A 20,330-nucleotide genomic window follows, 5' to 3' on the forward strand; every position below is an offset into this window, starting at 1 on the left:
CACAGGTTGCTTCTCTAACTGTACATGCAAAGTTGCCCAGTTGACAACCAGTAGCACCCATTAAGTTACTTCTATAATTGATATTTATAAAATATTATGAGAAGTAGGTGCCATGCAGCAAGTATTTTACATAAAATATCATCCATAAACAGCAACTGACCAATCCCTTCAGTGATCAAATTAGCAAGAAATAGCTTAAAGAGTACTGGACATAAAAGCAAAGCTAATTACATTCACAAACAGTGTGAATACAAGAGTGCACATAAATATTTGATTATACAGTACTGTAGGGTTTGTTTATCAAAATTGGTGTACAGTTGCATGTAACTACCATAAAGGTGCTATAATTCAAAACAAACAGACATTTCCTAATTTTATAAACAGTACTAGAAAAAAACTATTTAAAATCTGGTTGCTATGGGTTACATCTGTACACCAGTTTTCAGAGATGTTGCATTTTTATTAGAGATGTGCGCAGACCCACATGTTTTGGTTTTAAATCTTCTTTGTGTTTTAGTTTTGGCAAAACCACCCTCACATATTTTCGCATGTATACTGTGGTTATTTTTATATTTTCTTTACTGGCGGACTACTTTACTGGCGGATTATTGTTGCCAGCAGGCCCTTAATGTCTGTGCAACCCCACATCCATTGCCACAGTGATGCGAGGAATAGCTGGCAGTTCCTCAAGAGGGGGAACCCATTTTATTTTTGAGGTCTCCACTTTCCGAGGAACTGAAGCCCTGGGCTGACCAGTTTGGGCTGGTTAATATTATGGCAGTGGGACCCAACGCTGCTATGGCAGTATCCCCCCAGCTGGTTCAACCAGGTGTTGGTTATTGTAGAATACCAGCACAGACTGAGAGGTCCAAGGCTGGTTATAGATTGGGAAGGGGGTGGGGGGCACACATTTTTTAATTAACCATTTATTCTATTTTTATTTTTTTTACACAAAACAAAGCCTGCACAGATCATACTTATCTGTTAAGTGCTTTCAGTCTGCCCATAAAGGCAGAGATTCTTTAGAGAGGAAAAGGAACAGAGAGGGATTTATATGCAATACAAAACATGCAAAATCTGACACTTTCAGGATTATGATGTTTTGCCTCGATTTGAGACCTGGATTTGGCTGGTGGAACGGAGCCATGACTCGGAACCCCCAAGTTCAGGTGTGTTCGGTTTTCAGCAAAACCAAGCCGCTCATAATTTTTATAGTATGGAGTTTAAATTTTGTTGTCAGCCTTTTTAGAAAAGAGAATCCCACAGTGACTTAAATACATTAAAGGTTCACCCGATGAACACAACTTTTATTTAATAGACCTCAATTCCTGATAATATATATATTATCAGATATATATATATATATATATATATATATATATATATATATATATATAAATATTTGGGAATGTTATTTGCAATTTGTATTTTCTGTCCCTTTAAGAAAGAGGCATCTTACTGGGACATAAAGTTAGTGTACAATCACAATACTACAGCACTACAATAATGCAAAACAAAATATAAACATATTTTATACTAATTGTGATGATAGCTGCCAATTTCATACAATGAAAGGGGAGACACTCGAAGAAGATCAAAGGAAAGATCCAAAGGCCAGGCATATGTAATGCAATTTAATTAGCAATCATGATAATCATGTTGTGCACTTAACGGTATAAAATAAAAGCTAGGTTGTGATGGTACAGGCATATGGATACTCAGCCTGTTAGAGCAGAAACACATCAATGTATCTCTATTAAAATAACTGCACAATGCCTAAAAAGTAACTATTAAAGAGAAACATGGCTCTAATGGTGCTGCTGCTCATTTTCCATTTCACTATGACAGCTAATGAGATTTCTCTTACTGAGTAGTAGAGAAGATATAGTAAAATCATTATTTTTCCGTTAATTTAAAAAGAATCTGGTGCTTTTTGGATAAATGCTACGTACATAACAGCTCCCCTATATTAGGGAGTAGTCGTGAGACTGGGGGGTTTATTTATTACACTTCTATTCGAGGTTATGTCCGATATTTAAAAGGACAGTGCTTTTACTAACATGACAATGCTAGTAATAACACTGCCCTTTTAAATATTGGGCATGAAAACAAACAGATGTAAAATAAACCCATAGGAATTTATTGAACAAAGTGCTCAGAAGTGAGTATAGTAAATAAAATGTGGGTTAACTATTGAACAAGCACCAAATATGCATACGTCATGTTGATATGTTGATTTTTTATTTTTACCTTGTTCTGTCCTGAGAGGAAGGTGTGTGCGTATATACTGTAGTATATATATATATATATATATATATATATATATATTGTGTGAGTGTTTAATTTAAGAACAGTTCTATTAAAACCTAGTCTTATAAAGCTCCTATTTACAAATAAGTTCATCAAGAACCATGTGTCGCTATCGTCTGATCAATATGAGTATCTCAGGATGACAATAGCAAAAAGCCCCTGATGGAAGTAATGCTATATTATAACGATAATGCATTTTTTTCTATAGAAATAACTATTAAAATAGTTTTTTTTCTCTGTGTTTTACCAATATACAGTATATATACATATTATTTATTTATTTTTATCTTAAAGTGAATTAGCAATTGTAAGCCTAAGCCTTACTTGCCCTCACTCCTGGGATTTCCAGGAGACTCACACAACTGGGGGAGAGTCTCCCAGCACCCAGAATAGTGGGTAACTCTCCTGATTCTCAGTTGAAGTGATGTTATAATGCAATTTGCCATGAATTGCATCATTACTTCCCCTTCGCGATGTAATGCTGGAAAACGCAGCAAAAACACTGCAATGGGCTGGGCTGGAATGGCAAAATTTTCCCCACACCCCACTTACTTGGACTTTCCTCTCCATGACCTACTCAGAGAGGAAGTTATCAATTTCATTAAGTATAGCAAAAGTCCGAGCTTCCAGTGCAGTGCACATGCGTGCCCCGGCAGTTTTTGAGTATTTGGATGCATTTTCCTTTTAGTACATTCCGCCATTTATGAGATGCTAAATTCTAACATAGATATGTTCCTCCCCCATATCAATTCATACAGCTTCACATATAGGGGTCGATTCCATTAGGCGTGAATGCCTCACGGCCACAAGTGTGGCTAAATGAAGAATTTATGGTGCCTCTGGACTTGCGGACATTTGTGCCTTAGGGCTGCTTACAAAATTCTACTAGTCCTGGATCAGGTCACAAGGGGGACCAGTTGTGGTGCCGTTGTGGTGCCGTTGGCATAATTTCCACGCCATTACGATGTCAACTTGCCCCCCTCGTGTCTATTTGCAAAAATGTTAGCGAACAGAAAAACTACATAATAAGAATGGTTAAAATATAAAATACTCACCAAGTTTCCTTTTGGTCCTGGGGGCCCATCCACACCAGCGACACCCTTACAAACAAGAAATTACACGTCATGTCAATTGTTAAATATTACTACCTAATCATAATTCTAAAGACAGGTACTTTTTATAAGTTTGAAGGAAAACTTCATTGAAACCACACTCTATTTGTAATCTTAAATAATGACCACAGTGAATCAGCTGTAATGTCATAAAGAGGAAACTGTGGTTGGAACAATAATTATCTATGTATATATATATATATATATATATATTTTATATATTGTTTTTCTTATATATATTATATATATATATATATGACATAATGATAGCAGATATGTCTTAATCAGTATTAAACCAACTGACAGCTACTTACAGCAGTTAACTTACTCTCAGGTAGATTATACAAGTGTGTATTTATTAAGGAAAGAATTGACATGTAGTAAAGTGTATTGTGATAACTCATTTTTGTTTTATAATACATTGGAAAAGAACCTCAAATATATGCAAAATAATACATTTTTAAGATAGGCAAATATATTTAGCAATATGACATTGAGCTACTTACAACAAAGAGGGTGAGAATTGTTGACGGTTATTTTGAAATGCACTATCAACAAGTCTGAATTTGATGAATACAAAGTCTTACAGTATACATGATTTTTACATTCTGATAAAGTAGCAATCATTATTTACATACATGTTGTCCTGGAGGACCAGGAGGACCTCTTGGCCCCAACAGTCCTCGTTCACCCTATAAGAATTAAAGACATATTCAGTAACTCATATCCATTCCTTTACTAGATTTGCTGCAATTCATTTTACAAACCCTACAGTATTACAATGAAATATGTGCTAAGCAAAACAAGGTGCTAGATAGTTATGTGTAAATTTAAGTAGTAATAGATTGAATTGTGCCATCACTCAACTCTGGGTCATCACTCTCATGTGTCCTCTTTTCCTAGCAGAACTGGCATAATGGGCTATAGGCTCAGGTGTGAGTGTAATATCGTGAGAAAGAGTAGGAGTCTGCACCAGGAGTGCCAAAAGGAGGGGGGGAGCAGGTACTCTTGGACGGCCATCTGCTCACAGGAACAAATGTCCCCATTTTGCAGCACGTGGTGCCACTTAGTTGGTGCGCATAGTATTTTACATGTTAGCATCAGTGTGCAGTGTTAATCATGTCCTTGTCTCCTGTATTTGAACACACTCCCTCGGTATTACTGGGCCAAGCAGATGTCTCAATGGCCCTAGTTTGCATATGTGAAACTGAACGGAGACCACGGCAGCGCATGTGGAACATTGTAAACATTACAAAAGTAATGAGCGATTTACCACTGGACCTCTCCATCGTTGTTGAAACCCTCTACCAAATTGATGGTCAAAGACCATCTTTGATACTTATTCACCTGCACTGGAAACAAGCCCAGAAATGTGATATGTGGTCATATTACAGACCAAAACCTCTCCACTACACTTGTGATAGGCAATAATGTAGAGATTAGCCTCATTAAACAGAGTTCAATGTTATTTCACTTATTGGAAAGTTGAACAGCAGATATTAGTGCTGTAACTAGGTCCATATTTCTTTATCAGAGCCTTATCTGCTAAGACCATAGTAGTAGGCCAATGTGACTCTCTCTGTCTTATCTTGTGCAATGAAAGTACAATAATTTACTGCCATAGTGGTTTTATAACAAAAAATATATATTTTCATTATACTGTACTGCACTTATTGTTTTGTGATGATCCTCCAAGACTATGTTGCTAGATATGTAGAGATGTTAGTTGACATACGGCCTGATTCAGACCCACTCGCGAGCGGCTGTCCGCTCGCAAGTGGGTCGATGTTATGCACTGAGCATGCGCACGACGGAGGGAGCTCCGTCGTGCGCATGCGCCAGACGCGACGAGCGAAGGAAAGTCCTTCGCTCGTTGTGTCCGATCAAAGGGGGTGTGCTGTCAATGTTGATTGACAGCACGCCCCCTTTGGTGGGCGTGCCGGGGGCGTGCCTCCCTGACGGGGGCGTTCCCACGGGAACGCCTCCCGTCAGAAGCCGGCCCACTGACATCACTAGTGATGTCAGTGGGAGTGATTTTGGCTCTGATAGAGCCAAAATAACTCCGGAGCTTGCGGTTGAAAACCTCAACCGCAGGCTCCGGCTCGCAAATTCGATGGTCGCGATGGTCTCGACCATCGCGGCCATCACAAAGCACGCTCGTATAGCCTGTGGGTGGTGACCCACAGCTATACGAGCGTCCAGGAGGACGCTCCATGAAAATGGAGCCCGGCCCTCATTCAGAGCGTGCGCTCTGCTCAGAGCGTACGGCTCTGAATGAGGGCCTTAATGTCTTAAATAGCCATATCATCAGTGGCATCTAAAAGTACTATGGTATCTGACATAACAAAAGTAAAACCATTGTAACAAAGCAAAAAAAATGGTTAAACTTCATGTTTCTTATAAAATAGAGTAAACATTGATATATTTAAAAATATATGAAATATTAGATGTTGAATAGACAAGATTACTCCATGTGCCAACAGCAGGTTCCCGTAGGAGACACCGTTGGTTGTCTGGCAGCGTAAGAGTTACAATGGAGCCGTAAATGATTCCCCAGCCAGAAGCGATGCTGCATGTTACACTGTGTTTGTTGTGAAAATTTGCAGACATAGAGTAAGAGCTCTGAATACAACAGATTAATGTGTCACTCACAGGTTCACCGGGCAGCCCTCTAGGTCCAACCTCTCCATCTTCTCCCTGTTACACAAAAGAAAAAGCTGTTTCTACTGTTATTTAAACACACAGCACATAAAGAGGGACACGCAATGAATATTTGTGTGTGTCAAATTGTAATCTATATGTAGTTTTGATGGGTGGAAAAGGCTAATTGTGGGCAGTGAGGCTGAGAACTGAATGTTAATGTATGTGCAGCTAAGGGAGATAGCATTGTGCTATGTGTACATCCTAGTTCTTGAAATGCTTTTCATACACAACAATGTCTATATACATATGTGTGTATAATGATCACTGCTATCTACTTATAACAGTTCTATGGATGTTTATTGCCATAATCTACATTGCTACAGGCATTTACAACTGTAAGCTTCACAGACCAATGTTATTACACAAATGTTGTGAGCAACTGGTATCACCACAATCTGTAATAATATATGTAGAAGTAGAATTTTTGTCCCGTCGTTTACTGTGTCCCCTTTGTGTCTCACCAGTTCCATCTCACAATGCTTACTCCAGCTTCAGGCCCCCATGTGTCTCCAGCCTCATGCAACACTCTGTGTCTCTTCAGGCTCATGTCCCTTGTTTTTCTTTCAACTCTGTCCCTCCTTTCCCTACTGGGCCTCTCTCTCTTTCTCTCTCTCCCTCTCTCATCTCTGTCTCCCTACATTGATTTAATATCTGTCCCCCTCCTCTTTTGTCAACTCTGTCCACTTTTTTCGCCTCTCTCTTATTCTAATGTGTCCCCTTCCCACCCTCTCTTTCATCTCTATTTGCCTTCGCCCTCTCTTCTTCATCCTGTCTTTCTTTTGTTTCTGCCCCTCCACTTATTTAATCTCTGAACTCCTCCTTCATCTCTCTCTCTTTCAACTCTGCCCCCCTTCTCTATCTTATCTCTGCCCCCCTTCCATCATCTCTGCCCCACCCTCTCTTTCATCTCTGTCACCCTCTTGCCTCTATTTTTCATCTGTGCTCATCCATCTCTATTGTGTCCTCCTCCTTGGGGAGAGATCACGTGGGCCCCGCAAGTCGGGTGATCGCATGGGGTCCACAAGTGGGTGGGGAAATCATGGGGCCTGTGAGTGAGGGGGCGATTGCAGGAGGTCTGTGAGTGAAGGAGGTGATAAAAGAGGAAACTGTGAATGGTAGGGGGGCAGGCACTGATATTTCTGCCTGTGGGAGAAGTAAGGCTGTTGCTGTGTCTAGCATGCAGCCAGTGAGAGCTGTATGGGGAGGGATGGGATGGTGCAATCTTATAGCTCTTTTCTGATTCTGCTCTAGATGGACAAAATCAGCATTATATACAATGCAGTGTAATAGATATTTACACCATATTTAATCTCAGACAGAAGATGCCCATTATATGTGGAGATTTTTTTGCTTGGCCTGATCTTCGAGTAATGAAATCTTTTTCCCCTTTGAACACTAATCATGGAATATCAAATAAGGTTAATGGTCATTCACTATTCAGGCCGCATATACTGACAGATCATGATGATGAAGACCTGACTCTCCCCGAGGCCAGACTGACTATCTGTAGCTGCTGTTTTATTGGGTTTTATTAATAAAATGGAGATGATCAATGAAATTCCATCAATCACAATCAGATGTACAGAATTGTCCACAGACCGATCCACAAACCACATCTTATTCCATCAGTATTGCAACAAATGTACAATGCACAGGTACCCTGGACACTGGTGCTGGCATTCCGTGCTGTGTGCGACTCATATGTTAAGCTGGATAAAAAGAAAAAGATTGAGGACCTATACATGTGATCCACGCTATGCATCGTGCTGTACATCATTTATGCTTAATCTGTGACTTTATACTAATTCCTTTGCAACAAAAACACTAATCTAAGAGCCTAATACACTATAAACTATGATGCTAAATTCAGAAAAAATTGCTAATCGTGGCAGAGCATCTAAGTCGCGCTATGCATCTCGCTTCATATGGCACATAAAGCGTTGGTGTATGAGGACACATCTGAAGATTAGTAATGCCAGTGTATGTGATACCACATGCTCATCATGTAATTAGGGGCAAATTAGATCTAAAATGACCAAATTGCTCCTTAGGAAAATATACTTTCCGATTTCTCAGATTTTAATATTATTTAAGTAGAACAGGATACCATGGATACCATGAGATTAGCCTAATAAGGCTACTATTATCTAGAGTTCTAAGAATTTCCTCATCCATATCTTAATGCAAATATCTTTGGTTATGTCTAGTTCCTGAACCTTTTCCTAGGATAAAAACATCAGCTCTCGTATCATATTACATGTATTTTAAGACATTTTTTTTCCTTGCGGCGAAATTAATTTCTTATCCCTATGTTCTTTGCCAGATTAACCATATACTGTAGTAAAGCTGTATCAGTAGGTGCTTTGTGTGCTGATCCAGTAGTTTTGCTATTTTGTTCCCAATTATCAATATTGCAAGGGTTACAATAAAAGGAAACAGCGTGTCTTGGCTTTAGGGAGCTCTAATATGTAGCGAGTTTCCTTATCAGTTGTCTGCGTTATGCATCCTATCATCTGCAGTCAACTGTTTAACCACTTAAATAATGCAGCAAAGGTGATTTTGTTCACCCATCGGAAATCCTCGCCTTCCCTTACGCTAAAAAATGGTTCATTAGACCTCTGTAGATTTTTACTGAATGTGGGCATTGAGAACCTTACATTTCAGATATGTCTGTTTTGCTCTATTTTGTGGTCCTCAATAAAAATGGATAAAAGTGAAACAGGGTAAAACTGTTCCTGTTGATACATGTGATGAAGGTCAGTAATTCAACTGAGCTTTTATGGGTAGCCATATAGGCTTACAGTACAAACACTGTGTGACCAGGCAAGCTGTGAAATGTCAGATGAAACACTTTGATCAGTATGACAGTCCTACATTCTGTTCACACAGACCAGTTTAAAATCAGTACACAGAGCAAATGTACAGCAGGAACATTGTCAATGAAGAAATATAGACCTGGTCTGAGTGTGATGGAGACAGAATGGATGATTCTTCTATGGTTGTATTTATAGTATGGGGTCAAAAATTAAACCCTTGGAAAATGGTTGCTCAGGTTCTTTCAGGTTTCAGCTCCTTACCCTTTCTCCATCTTCACCAGGAGGCCCAGGTGGGCCAGAGGGGCCTCTATCACCCTAAAAATTAAAAAAATTAAAAATCAGTAACAGGTATTTTAAACTTCAGGGACAAATATACTTCGCATTTCCATTTAGGATATGGATGAAAAAGTACATGAATCTACAAATTATTTTAAACAATTTGGTGTTACATGCACTGTGGTAGCATTTGTAATATGCTGTTTGTTCCATTTCTGTTTTCATATGGAACTATGCAATGTACTCTAAAACCTCAGTATAATGCTAATAAAAACTCATAAATATGTTTTTTTTTTTAAATAAATAAATAACATATTACTGCCATTCGATATATATAGCCTCACTCCATAACATGCTATTCACTGTCTTTCATATGGCAAATATACTTTTTTTAATTTACTGTTTTTTTTATGTTGCTACTGCACTAGTTGTATATTTTGTAAAGGTACATGTGTACCACTCTATATAACAGATACAGTAATGTGCCTGTACAAAACATAGCACATAGTGCAGTATGCGCAACAAAAATTAGTGTAGAATTGTAAACATAGAACATTTGTATGAACCCCAGTACTATGAACATGTAGTTTTTATCAATGATTATAGATGACTTACAAAGAACAATGTACTGTGTATGCAAACTCCTACATTTATTCACATACTATGTACTTATATTTGCAAACTGATTCCTAAAGATTCATGTTGCATTAAATGTTTTCTAGCTGAAATCTTGAAAGCATAGATTTGTAATGCAGTGTTAGCAGTATAAGAACAAAGTTCCCAGCACCCTCTGCTGGACAATCCTAGGAAACAAGGAATTCATTTATAAAAAGGATGATGAGCCTTTATGCCAACAAACAGGTCAGGTTATCTATTCATCCTAAAGATTGACTCACCCTGTGCCCCTTCTCCCCAGGGAGACCGGGAAGGCCATCAAATCCTCTATCACCCTGTAAAACAATAATAAAGTATTAAAGTGATCAAAAGGTGCTAACAAATTGTAAATTAGTACAAACAAACACTGTACAACATACATTGATCAATTTAAAGCAGGTTTGAAGATGCATCCATCTGTATTTTCCTTTGTTTTCGGTCTAACAGTACTGAGAATACTGAACTGTATGCCCAAAATTACATGAGAAGGAGGAATGAATAAAATTATACCTTGGACCCAGGTTCTCCAGGCATTCCACGGGATCCATCGGTTCCAGAGCGGCCCTGAAATGAATACGTACATCATATTAACAATGATCATAAATAGTTAGCTGGATGTATATGCTAATAATTTCTTATTGCTGTACCAATAGATTGAAAACAAAATAGAAGAAAATGCTTAATATAGATTAATAGCGAGGCTTAACATTGTGCTGAGTACAGATTCAACAAAATATAGAATAAAGTGGTATTTTTATTGCCTACTGCTGTGTTCAAAAATTAAAATACAGGTCTCATAAAACCACTTTGCCGTATGTGCACCACAAAAATGAATTCAGTGATACTCTCACTAAATAAAATATGTATTAAATGATAAATGTTAATACATGCTATATTAACCCAATATACAGAAACTGAGGTCTGAGACAGTGTAAAAAAGGCACAACAAAGAGCCCATAGGGCCAGTGTCAACCACAGATATTTGGTTTCGTACAAATGTGTCATCATACATCTAGCCTCAATACGCCACATGGCATGAGATACAGTACCTGGCTTAAGTGAGCTGCCAGGTCCTCTGTGACTCAGTGCTGGGCATATGTTTTGCATCTTTTTTGCCAAAAATGCGTCTTAGTCGCAATGCAACGTACTAGTATAGCGGTTCCTAAACGCGGTCCTCAAGGCACCCCAACAGTTCAGGTTTTAAAGATAGCTATTGTTGAGCACAGGTGGTTAAATCAAATTGACTGAGGTATTAATTGAGGACCGAGTTTGGGAACCTCTGTATTAGGATGTACCAGGAGACTGTGCTAATTAATTTAATATATGACACTTGTATACCTGTATGCGACTGAGTCTATATATGAATCACAATAGAACTTGTTGTGGAAATAAGCCACGGCTGCTGCATTGTAGCACTTTGTATACAGATTCAGAGACTCAATAGCATACTTTTTGGAAAAAAGACGCAAAAAAGATCTATCTATCTATCTATCTATCTATCTATCTATCTATCTATCTATCTATATGTCTGTCTGCCTCTCTCTCTCTCTCTCTCTCTCTCTCTCTCTCTCTCTCTATCTATCTTTCATAAAGGGTATGTTTATCATAAGTAAGCTCTAACAATCTGTATTGCCACTTATAGCAGTAATGCAGATTTTAGTTGTGTTGCAATTTTCCATGCCCAGGGCCCCTGTTGCAGTCAAGGAGAAAACCCCTGCTCCTCTGTGAGGTTTTTCTCATGAATGCCCGTCGAATTGTTATAGTAAAAATGCATAGTTTGACTTGTCAGGGATCAAGCAAAGCCTCTCCGGCTTCACTGGTCTTCCTTTCCTCTAATAAGTAATGCCATTCTGAGCGACTGTAGTCACTGTCCCTATAGAGGTCTGATCTCCGGTGTTAACCTATTTTTAAGTAGAGAGAAACCTCTTCTTAAATAGCGAGAAATGGAGACAAACCAAATCTCCAGAGATAATGTTGGAGATTTGACTTATCCACATATCATAAATAGACCCCTTAGTTCTTGCAGCTATCCCAGAAGATACATTTTAATGATGTAATGCATCATTATTGTACAGGTCAATAATAATATTTATTCCGTGATGTGTACAACACTTATCGTACATATGGGTATGGGTATGTGTCATTTACTGTGTATTTTACCATATATCACAAACATTTAATTTTCATGGAATTTTATTTAAAGTATTAAATGAAGATAAGAGAATAATAGGGCAAATAAAACACTCATCACATACCCTTTTGCCAGCTTTTCCCATTGACCCAGGTGACCCTTGAATTCCTCTCGGACCCTTCAAAGCAAAATAAAAGTTAATAATTGTGTATATATATATATATTTAAATATTATTGTGAGTGATTTAACAATGGTGAGTGCTGAGTTTTCTGTTTTTATATATATATATATATATATATATATTATATATGAGAAAGTACAGAGGTAAGAAACTATGCTCTGAATGATCATACAACAAGGTAAGAAAGACAAATAGCATATAATGATGGTGATTACATCAGCAACAGATAGCCTTACCTGGGGGCCTGGGTCTCCTGCCTCCCCTTTAATTCCTGTAGCTCCTGGTGACCCCTATGTTAGAAGACAGAAACCTTTTTTAGGTGTACATTTTATTATAATTACAGGGGATCTGAGCGCAGAGCAAGCCAGCCTGACACAGATGACAATGGATGTCTGTGGCTCTTTATTTCATGACATTAGTCCATTAAGCAAACTGAATCAGTACAGCCTGTAGAACCTCAGTGACACAGTGCTGCCAATCAAAGGACAGCACATTAAGCTATATTGTGCAACTGAACAATGACGGTCAGTGTGACTGGTATTGAGAAGAATCCTAGCTCCTGAGAAAATTTATATTGTACAACCTTTCATACTGAATTACATAAAAGCAGTTCCATTAGCGCAAAAGTACTCATTCAAAGTTTATCACTACTGAACTTTAAATATGTGATGGGATTGTATGATGCTGTTACCTGTAGATAAGTTGATCTCATGCTGTATGTAAATATGTTACCTTGACTGCTAAGTACTCCATCATGGAACACTTTCTGAGTCATGTAACACAATAAGTGGGATCTTTAAATTCTATTAGTGCTGAAAGCAATCATTTACCTTTAAACAATATAAAATGGTACTTGACCTTGTTAACAAGAGTTATGTCCTTCATGTATTGCTACTGGCACAACCTACATAATTAGGGATTTTGTATGTCAAGCCTCATGGTTAATGTCTTCAGTAACAGCTTTAAAAATCAATATGCAGCCAGTCATAGGGCTCCCCTTGGAAACATATGGTTTCTTCTAAATATTGGCCCCTATGGTGCCTAGCTGGTACCATAATAGCCACATGGGTAATTATATGTCTATGAGTAGCCCCTTGTGTGCTATGCATATGATAGATAGTGTTCAAACACTGCCAACATTTGGCATAAAAATCCATATAACCTACATTTATCTGAAAATGAAAATAATATCCCACCAGGTGTTTATTGCTGGCTATAAAATATATTCCTGAATTTGCTGGCAATGGGATGTGTTTATTATTTATAAACAGTATAACAGTGCTCAGATAGATACAGATTAGAAACACTGAGCAGTTCCTGAAAACAAAATTTACATGGCTGCATTTTTCCCAAAATAATACAGGTTCTTTGTTCTTTTATCTAATAAAATACCTGGACGTCTACAGCCTCCTTGTGGCATAAGAGCTAAACAGCTCACAAAGGGATTCTCACAGGTTTATAAACATGCATTAATATCCCATATTCCAGCAGCTAGAGGCAGTAAAACTGCAGAACTAATATTCTAAACCCCTCACGCCTCTTTAATGCACCAAGAGCTACTGAAACGTACATTTTTTACTGTAATGGATACTCTTCCTGCTGCACTGTTCCAAAAAAAGCAAAACAAAACAAAAAAACCTTCTCCAACTTGCAAGGTCCTGTCCTTACATTTGCACTTTAATTAATAAAATAACATTAGAATAATTTAAAGATTTTGTCATTTTTGTTATCATATACAAGAGAGTTCCATAAATTGTTCAGTTGATGCTCCTACTTTCAGTTTTGGATATAGCATAATAATGTGGCTATAAAAAATGCCATCAGTACATTTTTTAATAAAATAAGTCAACACTATAAAATAGGGAAGGCAACCCTGAGTTCTACATGGTGCAATGGTAAGCCAGTAGGTCATGTTAACTGACCAAATCTACAAATGTGAATCATAAGAAATGTAAAGGTTTCAGGGGCTGATTCCCCACTTTAACAGTATATGTGGGGTGGGATCTCTGAACTCAGCACCACCAACTAAAAGTTCATACAGGGCTTCGCTCTCATGTGCTGGCCCCTGTGCATGATCAGAAGAACAGAAGGGGGGCTGATGGACTGTCTTCATTGGGTGCCCTTCTTCACTGGCCCAATAGCTGCCTCCTCCCTTACGAGGCAGAAGTTTCATCTCTGATCATATCTACTAGGTCAGCTGTACAATAGGTTTGTAGGACTCACTGAGAAACTCTATTACATCTGGTAAACATTTTAGGCTTTTTTGGGGTAGTTTTCACTTGTGAATATATTTATTGCAGCTACAGTATCTATTTAATTATTTGGATTCCTGACCATCCTGGTCTAACATTACCAGTAAAAAATATACTATTTTTTTTCACTTTTGGTGCACTCATTTGGTGGAATCATTTATAGACTGGCTTCCTAAGTGTATTTATTTTTATTATTTTATACATATACAGCAACATTTTGTTTTTCAATACTTCATCCCAAAATATGCTTTATAACTAATGCCCCATTTCCACTGGCCAAAATACCTGGGTTTTTGCCGTGTCAACCCGGGTAGTGGCTCAGTGGAAAAGGGTCCTAGGAAAAAATCCTGGGTCGATTGACTTGGTATTTTTTCCTGGGTCTCAAGCAGGGTTTTACATGGTTAAAACCCTGGTCAGGCTCAGTGGAAATGGGTAAACCAGACCTTCCAACCCAGGACCCATTTACCAAATGTTGATTGGCTGGTATTCGGAAGCTGTCTGTGATAGCTGTCACCAGGGAGGGAGAGATTGCAGCATCCCTGTATGGTCCGGACTGTTCAGTTTGTTACCCTATCCTCGCTTCATATGGGCAGGCTGTAATCTCTCCCTCATCAGTGACAGCTGTCACAGACAGCCTCCCAAATGACACCCTCCCCCCCCCCTCGGGAAGGATCCCCACCCCTGGTCGCTGGTTTGCTCTGGTATGCAGTTCAGGGGAGAGATGGAGTTTCTGGCACTTGGTGATGACATTACCGCCAAATGCCGGCACTGCACCTGGGTGCAGTGTGAACGGCCTCAACCCGGGATATTCCCGGTTCGGCACCGTAGTGGAAATGGGGTAAATCCCGGGTCTGACCAATGTTCCAAATCCCGGGTCAGAACCAGGATTTTTGGTGGAACAAGGGTATTATATACAAGCTACCAATTGGAAAGCATTCATTCACACAGTTTTAATCAAATCTTCAGACTTCCATTTCTGCTTATAAAATTTTTCTATATTATAACCATCTTCTGTGTTGCTATTTGGAAATCATAGTAGAGTACTTTATCAGTCCTGGAATGCTTGTTTCATTTCTTTGCAGCTCATAAACTTCATTAGACAAAATGTCTAATCATAACGTTGTAGCCGCAATCAATGCTGTCCGCACGTCTACGCTTTAATGGGTCATGGAATTGTTTTTAATACAATAGATTCTCCCAGATAAGATATGCAGTGTAGCAGGTGGTTTACAAAAGCGGTAATTAAACGACTTTAAAAAAAATGCTAATTTCACATTTAACAACTGCAATCAATAACCTTCTTTTATAAGTAGACAAAAGCTCCAAATATAATATATTTTGTTTTGATGTAGAAAGACCTATTAAAACCGCAAGAAAAATATTATATTATAAGTTAATAGGCCATAGAAAAGCAAAATAAAACTAGGCAAATCTGAATGCGTGACCAGTGGTGTCTCAAAACTGATAATTATTTTGCTCTATGTAAACAAAACACACCTAATATAAGTAACTATAAAACATAACATTGCTTTTATTTTATTTTACCTCTGAAATATTTAATTGTTTTATTTTTCTGCATATGAAACACTAAATGTGGCATTTTAGGAATACTTTATAATGCATGCTCAAGTTACCATACTTACAGTAATATACAGTATGTACAGATATGTCCCCATACATTTAGCCTTCTTGCATGTTAGCCTCCTTGCATGTTAAACAGCCCTTGGCGGTAGCGCCAAGCGTCTTTTCTTTCAATGATTTCCCTTAAAATGCATTGTATTCACAAAATGATGTGCATAGTATGCATGAGAAGCTTATTCTGATTAAAACGATATGCAGCATGCCTATATTCTGTGTGCAACTGCAGGTGTATCTGCATGCAAAATGCTACGTTACAGTGTCACAGCTGCAGCACACTGTAACGTAGCATTTCAAACACAGTATATATGCATGCTGCATATCATTTTAATCAGAATAAGCTGCTTGTGCATCCAATTCAGATTTTTTTGCAAATAGGAGGCATTTTAAAGGTAAAAGGTTGCACTAAAATGTGCTCAGTGCTACCGACTCACACTGCGTTCACAGGTTATGTGTAATGCAGCGCATGGAGGATAGATGTATGTGGACACATCTGTGACAAAAGTATATGCTACATTTTCAAAAACAATGAGTATAAGTATCATTTAACTACCTTACGACTTTATCGACTAAATAATACGATTAACTTTCAAACAAGTCTTACTCTATACTAGTGGTTCTTAATTCCAACCCTCAAGTACCCCCAACAGGTCATATTTTGAGAATTTCTGTCTATGGAAGCAGGTGAGATGATTACTGACCCAGCAAAATAGATTAATTCACCTGTGTATGATTAAAGAAATCCACAACACATGACCTGTTGGGGGTACTTGAGGACTGGATTTGAGAAGCACTGGTCTACAACGTCATCTTGTCCAACAGACATACAAATTGTGCGCCCATATTTAAACACTTATTCAATTTGCCGCTAAGGCTGAGCTCTCAAATGGCAGGTACAGACTCTATCAACTCTCTACTATAGAAAACATAATTCAGGGTCAGAAATTATCATATGTACCCAGCTCCCCATCCATCTTTTTCTATTGTGTTGTTGTTAGGTTTCATTTTTATCCCATAATTAAAAAGTTGATTTTAAATTCCTCCCTCCCTTTCCAGCTTGTTCTCACCTTAGGGCAAAAGCCCCAAACATATATGAATGAATTACTCTCCTTAACCTCACTAGAACAATCTGCTGACAATTTCCCACTAACATTTGCCTTTGAGCTACTGTATGCCAAGTCTGTGTGGTGTTTTGAAGCACTACTACTTGTCCATTAAGAAATTATAATCTATAGGAGTATTGTAATACTAATTATTGTGCCAACTGCAGGACTACTAATCCTACAGTACACATTATCTTACCAAGACTAGCCACTGCAAACATTTACAAATTAGATATGAGAATTTTGGAAATGTAACAGAACTGAATTACTTTGTGATAAAAAAGTGATATTGAGGGAAAACCTTTTTTCCTAAGCATATCAGACCTCTCAATGTTGGACACTGTGGGCATGATTCAGAGATGGATGCTAATCCAATCGCAACTGCGTTTTCACACGCAAAGCAGCTGTGAAAATTTCTTCATAAACTATTATGGTCCCGCACTGATAGAATTAATAATTTTCTTAATTTCGAGGATGTATGTGTAAATGATGTACTGTATATGCACTTAGTATTATTCGACCTATATAACTCCTCTAATTAGTGGATATATTTTATTCCTGGAGGTGCCCCCAGACCATATTCTGTTCAAAAACAGACAAATCTCAGGTGCACAACTCCAAATTACTGATAATATATAAATGCAATAACATTTTGCAATCAATAGAGGTTTTTAGCCTAATCATGGCCAAGGTTATGGGCCTACCCACCATATCCAGGTAACCTCTTTAGGGTAGGTCCCTAACATACCAGGGTTCAAATCCAGAGCACAGGACACCCCCAAACTAGCCCAGCTAAGCAGCTAAAATCCTCTAATCAATAATCAGTAATTTGGAGTTGTGTACCTGAGATTTGTCTGTATCTGTGCCTGCAATTAGTCTCATCAGGTAGCACCTCCCATTATATATATTCAGGGTGTGCAGTCCAGGAACCTTTCCTATATACTCCATATTCTGTTCAAACAGCATATATAGCAAGAAAAGAGAAGAAAAAAGACAAAATTCTCTGGTCCGGTGCATTTATAGGTCTTGGTATAATTATATTAATTAATTACCCTCATAAAAACATATAAAATCAAATGTAACTTTTATTAAGTAGTTTAAAACGTGTGGTGTAATCATATGCAGGGGCGAAATATAAATAAGTAAAGAAAAAAGGAAAGTGAGGATATAATGAAATATAGTGATTTAAAACACCTTCTGTTGCTGCCGGTTTATTTGGATCCTATTATAAGGGATTGTTACAGTAGTATCTGTATCTTTTTCCTCACTAGATATATTATTATGATAATAGAGATATACTGATTTATAATGTAATGTCACAATTTAGTGTTTATTCCCCCTGAATGCCTGGAGAATTGAGTACTTAAGGATAATGCCTATTGATGTTCTTTATTCCACATTACATAGTATCAATACATTGGAGACAAGGTGCATACGTTATTACATATAGTATAAGCCGTGCATCATTTCACAATAACCATGTGCACATAGACCTAACAAATATATATCACTGTTGTATTGGGTCAACCAAAACACAGGTAGCCCCTTTTACAAATAACAAAGATAGTTTTTTTTATCAATGGATAATAAGTGTTTCACTGAATTTCTCAATCTCTATGTGTAAACAGTGATCCTTACTATACGTATTACACTTGTCAGAACTAATTACAGTAATATATTGTTTTAGGTAAAGAAGTGACCAAAGATAATTCTCTCATTTGTTATTGAACAATATGTCACATTCACTCTCCAAAGACAGGATAAATATATCAAAGGCGCAACATATTTTCCAATTGCCAGTATTATAGGAGTCAGTCAGGTTCTAATAAAATGTCATGGGTATCTCTATCACTATCCCATACATGGGTGTAGTGAACTAATAGTCCGCATACAATAGTACGGTGTCCGGCAGCATACAGGGAACGCCTACACGCGTTTCGCCTTGGGCTGCTTTTTCAAGGAGAAACGCCTTAATTATATCCTCACTTTCCTTTTTTCGTTAACTTGTTTTATATTTTGCCCTACATCTGATTACACCACACATTTTAAACTACTTAATAAAAGTTACATTTTATATGTTTTTCAGACGGTAATTAATTAGTATACTTATACCAAGACCTATTAGGGCACCGGACCAGAGAATTTTGTCTTTTTTCTTCTCTTTTCTTGATATATAAGCTGTGAAAATATGCTAATGTTAGCAAAGATCACCTGAGCATAAAGACACCCACTGCTGCCTTCTTACCTGCGTGTGACGACGCATACTTATGTAAACATCGGAAACATCGAAGCACATCGGCGGCCATCTTACCCTTGTGGCAGGTCTGACTTGCTGGGTGCTCTTCTGACATGCAGAGCTGTGTATGCAATCGCAGTGGCTAATTTATGCAAGTCCATGTAGCGGCGTTTAAACGGACAGACATGCCTGCGTTTTTGAGACCACTCCCCAATACCACCCCCAAACGCTGGCAGTCTGTCACTTGCTTAGCGATGGATTTCTTGTAATCACAGTGTGATCACAGCGCATGCGCAGTGCGGAGCATCACACATGTGCAATGCAAACAATCGCTCGATCTGCATGAAAATTGCATTAGCGTCCGTCTCGGAATCAGGCCCTGTAGCAAGTCATTCCCAGTCTGAAATGATTAATAACATAGAAAAACAGTGCACAGGGCGCTGCAAATGAAAATATTTTAGGATCAGCCAAGGAACTGAGGCATTTATATATACATTTATTAATAAAGAAATATACTAATGTTCAATTTCATAAAAATCAACTTTAATTTAAAATAGACTACCTCCTGCCTGAGCAGCATGTTCTGCAAAAACATACATAGATCCGTGCATGTTTCTGTCAGATTTAAAGTGAAAAAAAGGGTTATTTAAAAAAAAACAAATGCAAGCCGGTCCTGGTTCAAAAGATATGGGTAACAAAATGTGTAGGGGTCATCTGTATTTAATGAAAGAGCACCGGGGTCTGTGAGCTGGTCCTGGTGCTAGAAATACATGGAGAAAATGGCGTGGGATCCCCCGTATTTTTAGTACCAGCACCAGGCTCCACTAGCAGGAGTGCAATGCTGCAGCCGGGGGACACACTTAACGGGGTCTCCCGTCCAAAGCATTCTCACCACCAACTAGTCAGCTCAGGCTAGG

General features: G+C 38.2%; 1 protein-coding gene across 1 annotated transcript in view; it reads right to left on the reverse strand.

Moving 5' to 3' along the window:
* Window positions 1-20,330, reverse strand: part of COL11A1 (collagen type XI alpha 1 chain) — a 224,649-nt gene that overhangs the window by 110,504 nt on the left and 93,815 nt on the right. Inside the window, exons 15-22 of the mRNA XM_088451298.1 lie at window positions 12,421-12,474; window positions 12,127-12,180; window positions 10,382-10,435; window positions 10,114-10,167; window positions 9,203-9,256; window positions 6,075-6,119; window positions 4,061-4,114; window positions 3,366-3,410 (exon numbers count right to left, since the gene is read on the reverse strand). Of these exons, the coding sequence (XP_088307424.1) occupies window positions 3,366-3,410; window positions 4,061-4,114; window positions 6,075-6,119; window positions 9,203-9,256; window positions 10,114-10,167; window positions 10,382-10,435; window positions 12,127-12,180; window positions 12,421-12,474 (414 nt within the window). The remainder of the gene's footprint in view (window positions 1-3,365; window positions 3,411-4,060; window positions 4,115-6,074; window positions 6,120-9,202; window positions 9,257-10,113; window positions 10,168-10,381; window positions 10,436-12,126; window positions 12,181-12,420; window positions 12,475-20,330) is intronic.

The sequence above is a fragment of the Taudactylus pleione genome, unplaced genomic scaffold (assembly GCF_031769625.1).
Source record: "Taudactylus pleione unplaced genomic scaffold, aTauple2 ptg000546l, whole genome shotgun sequence".
NCBI classification, from domain to species: Eukaryota; Metazoa; Chordata; class Amphibia; order Anura; family Myobatrachidae; genus Taudactylus; species Taudactylus pleione.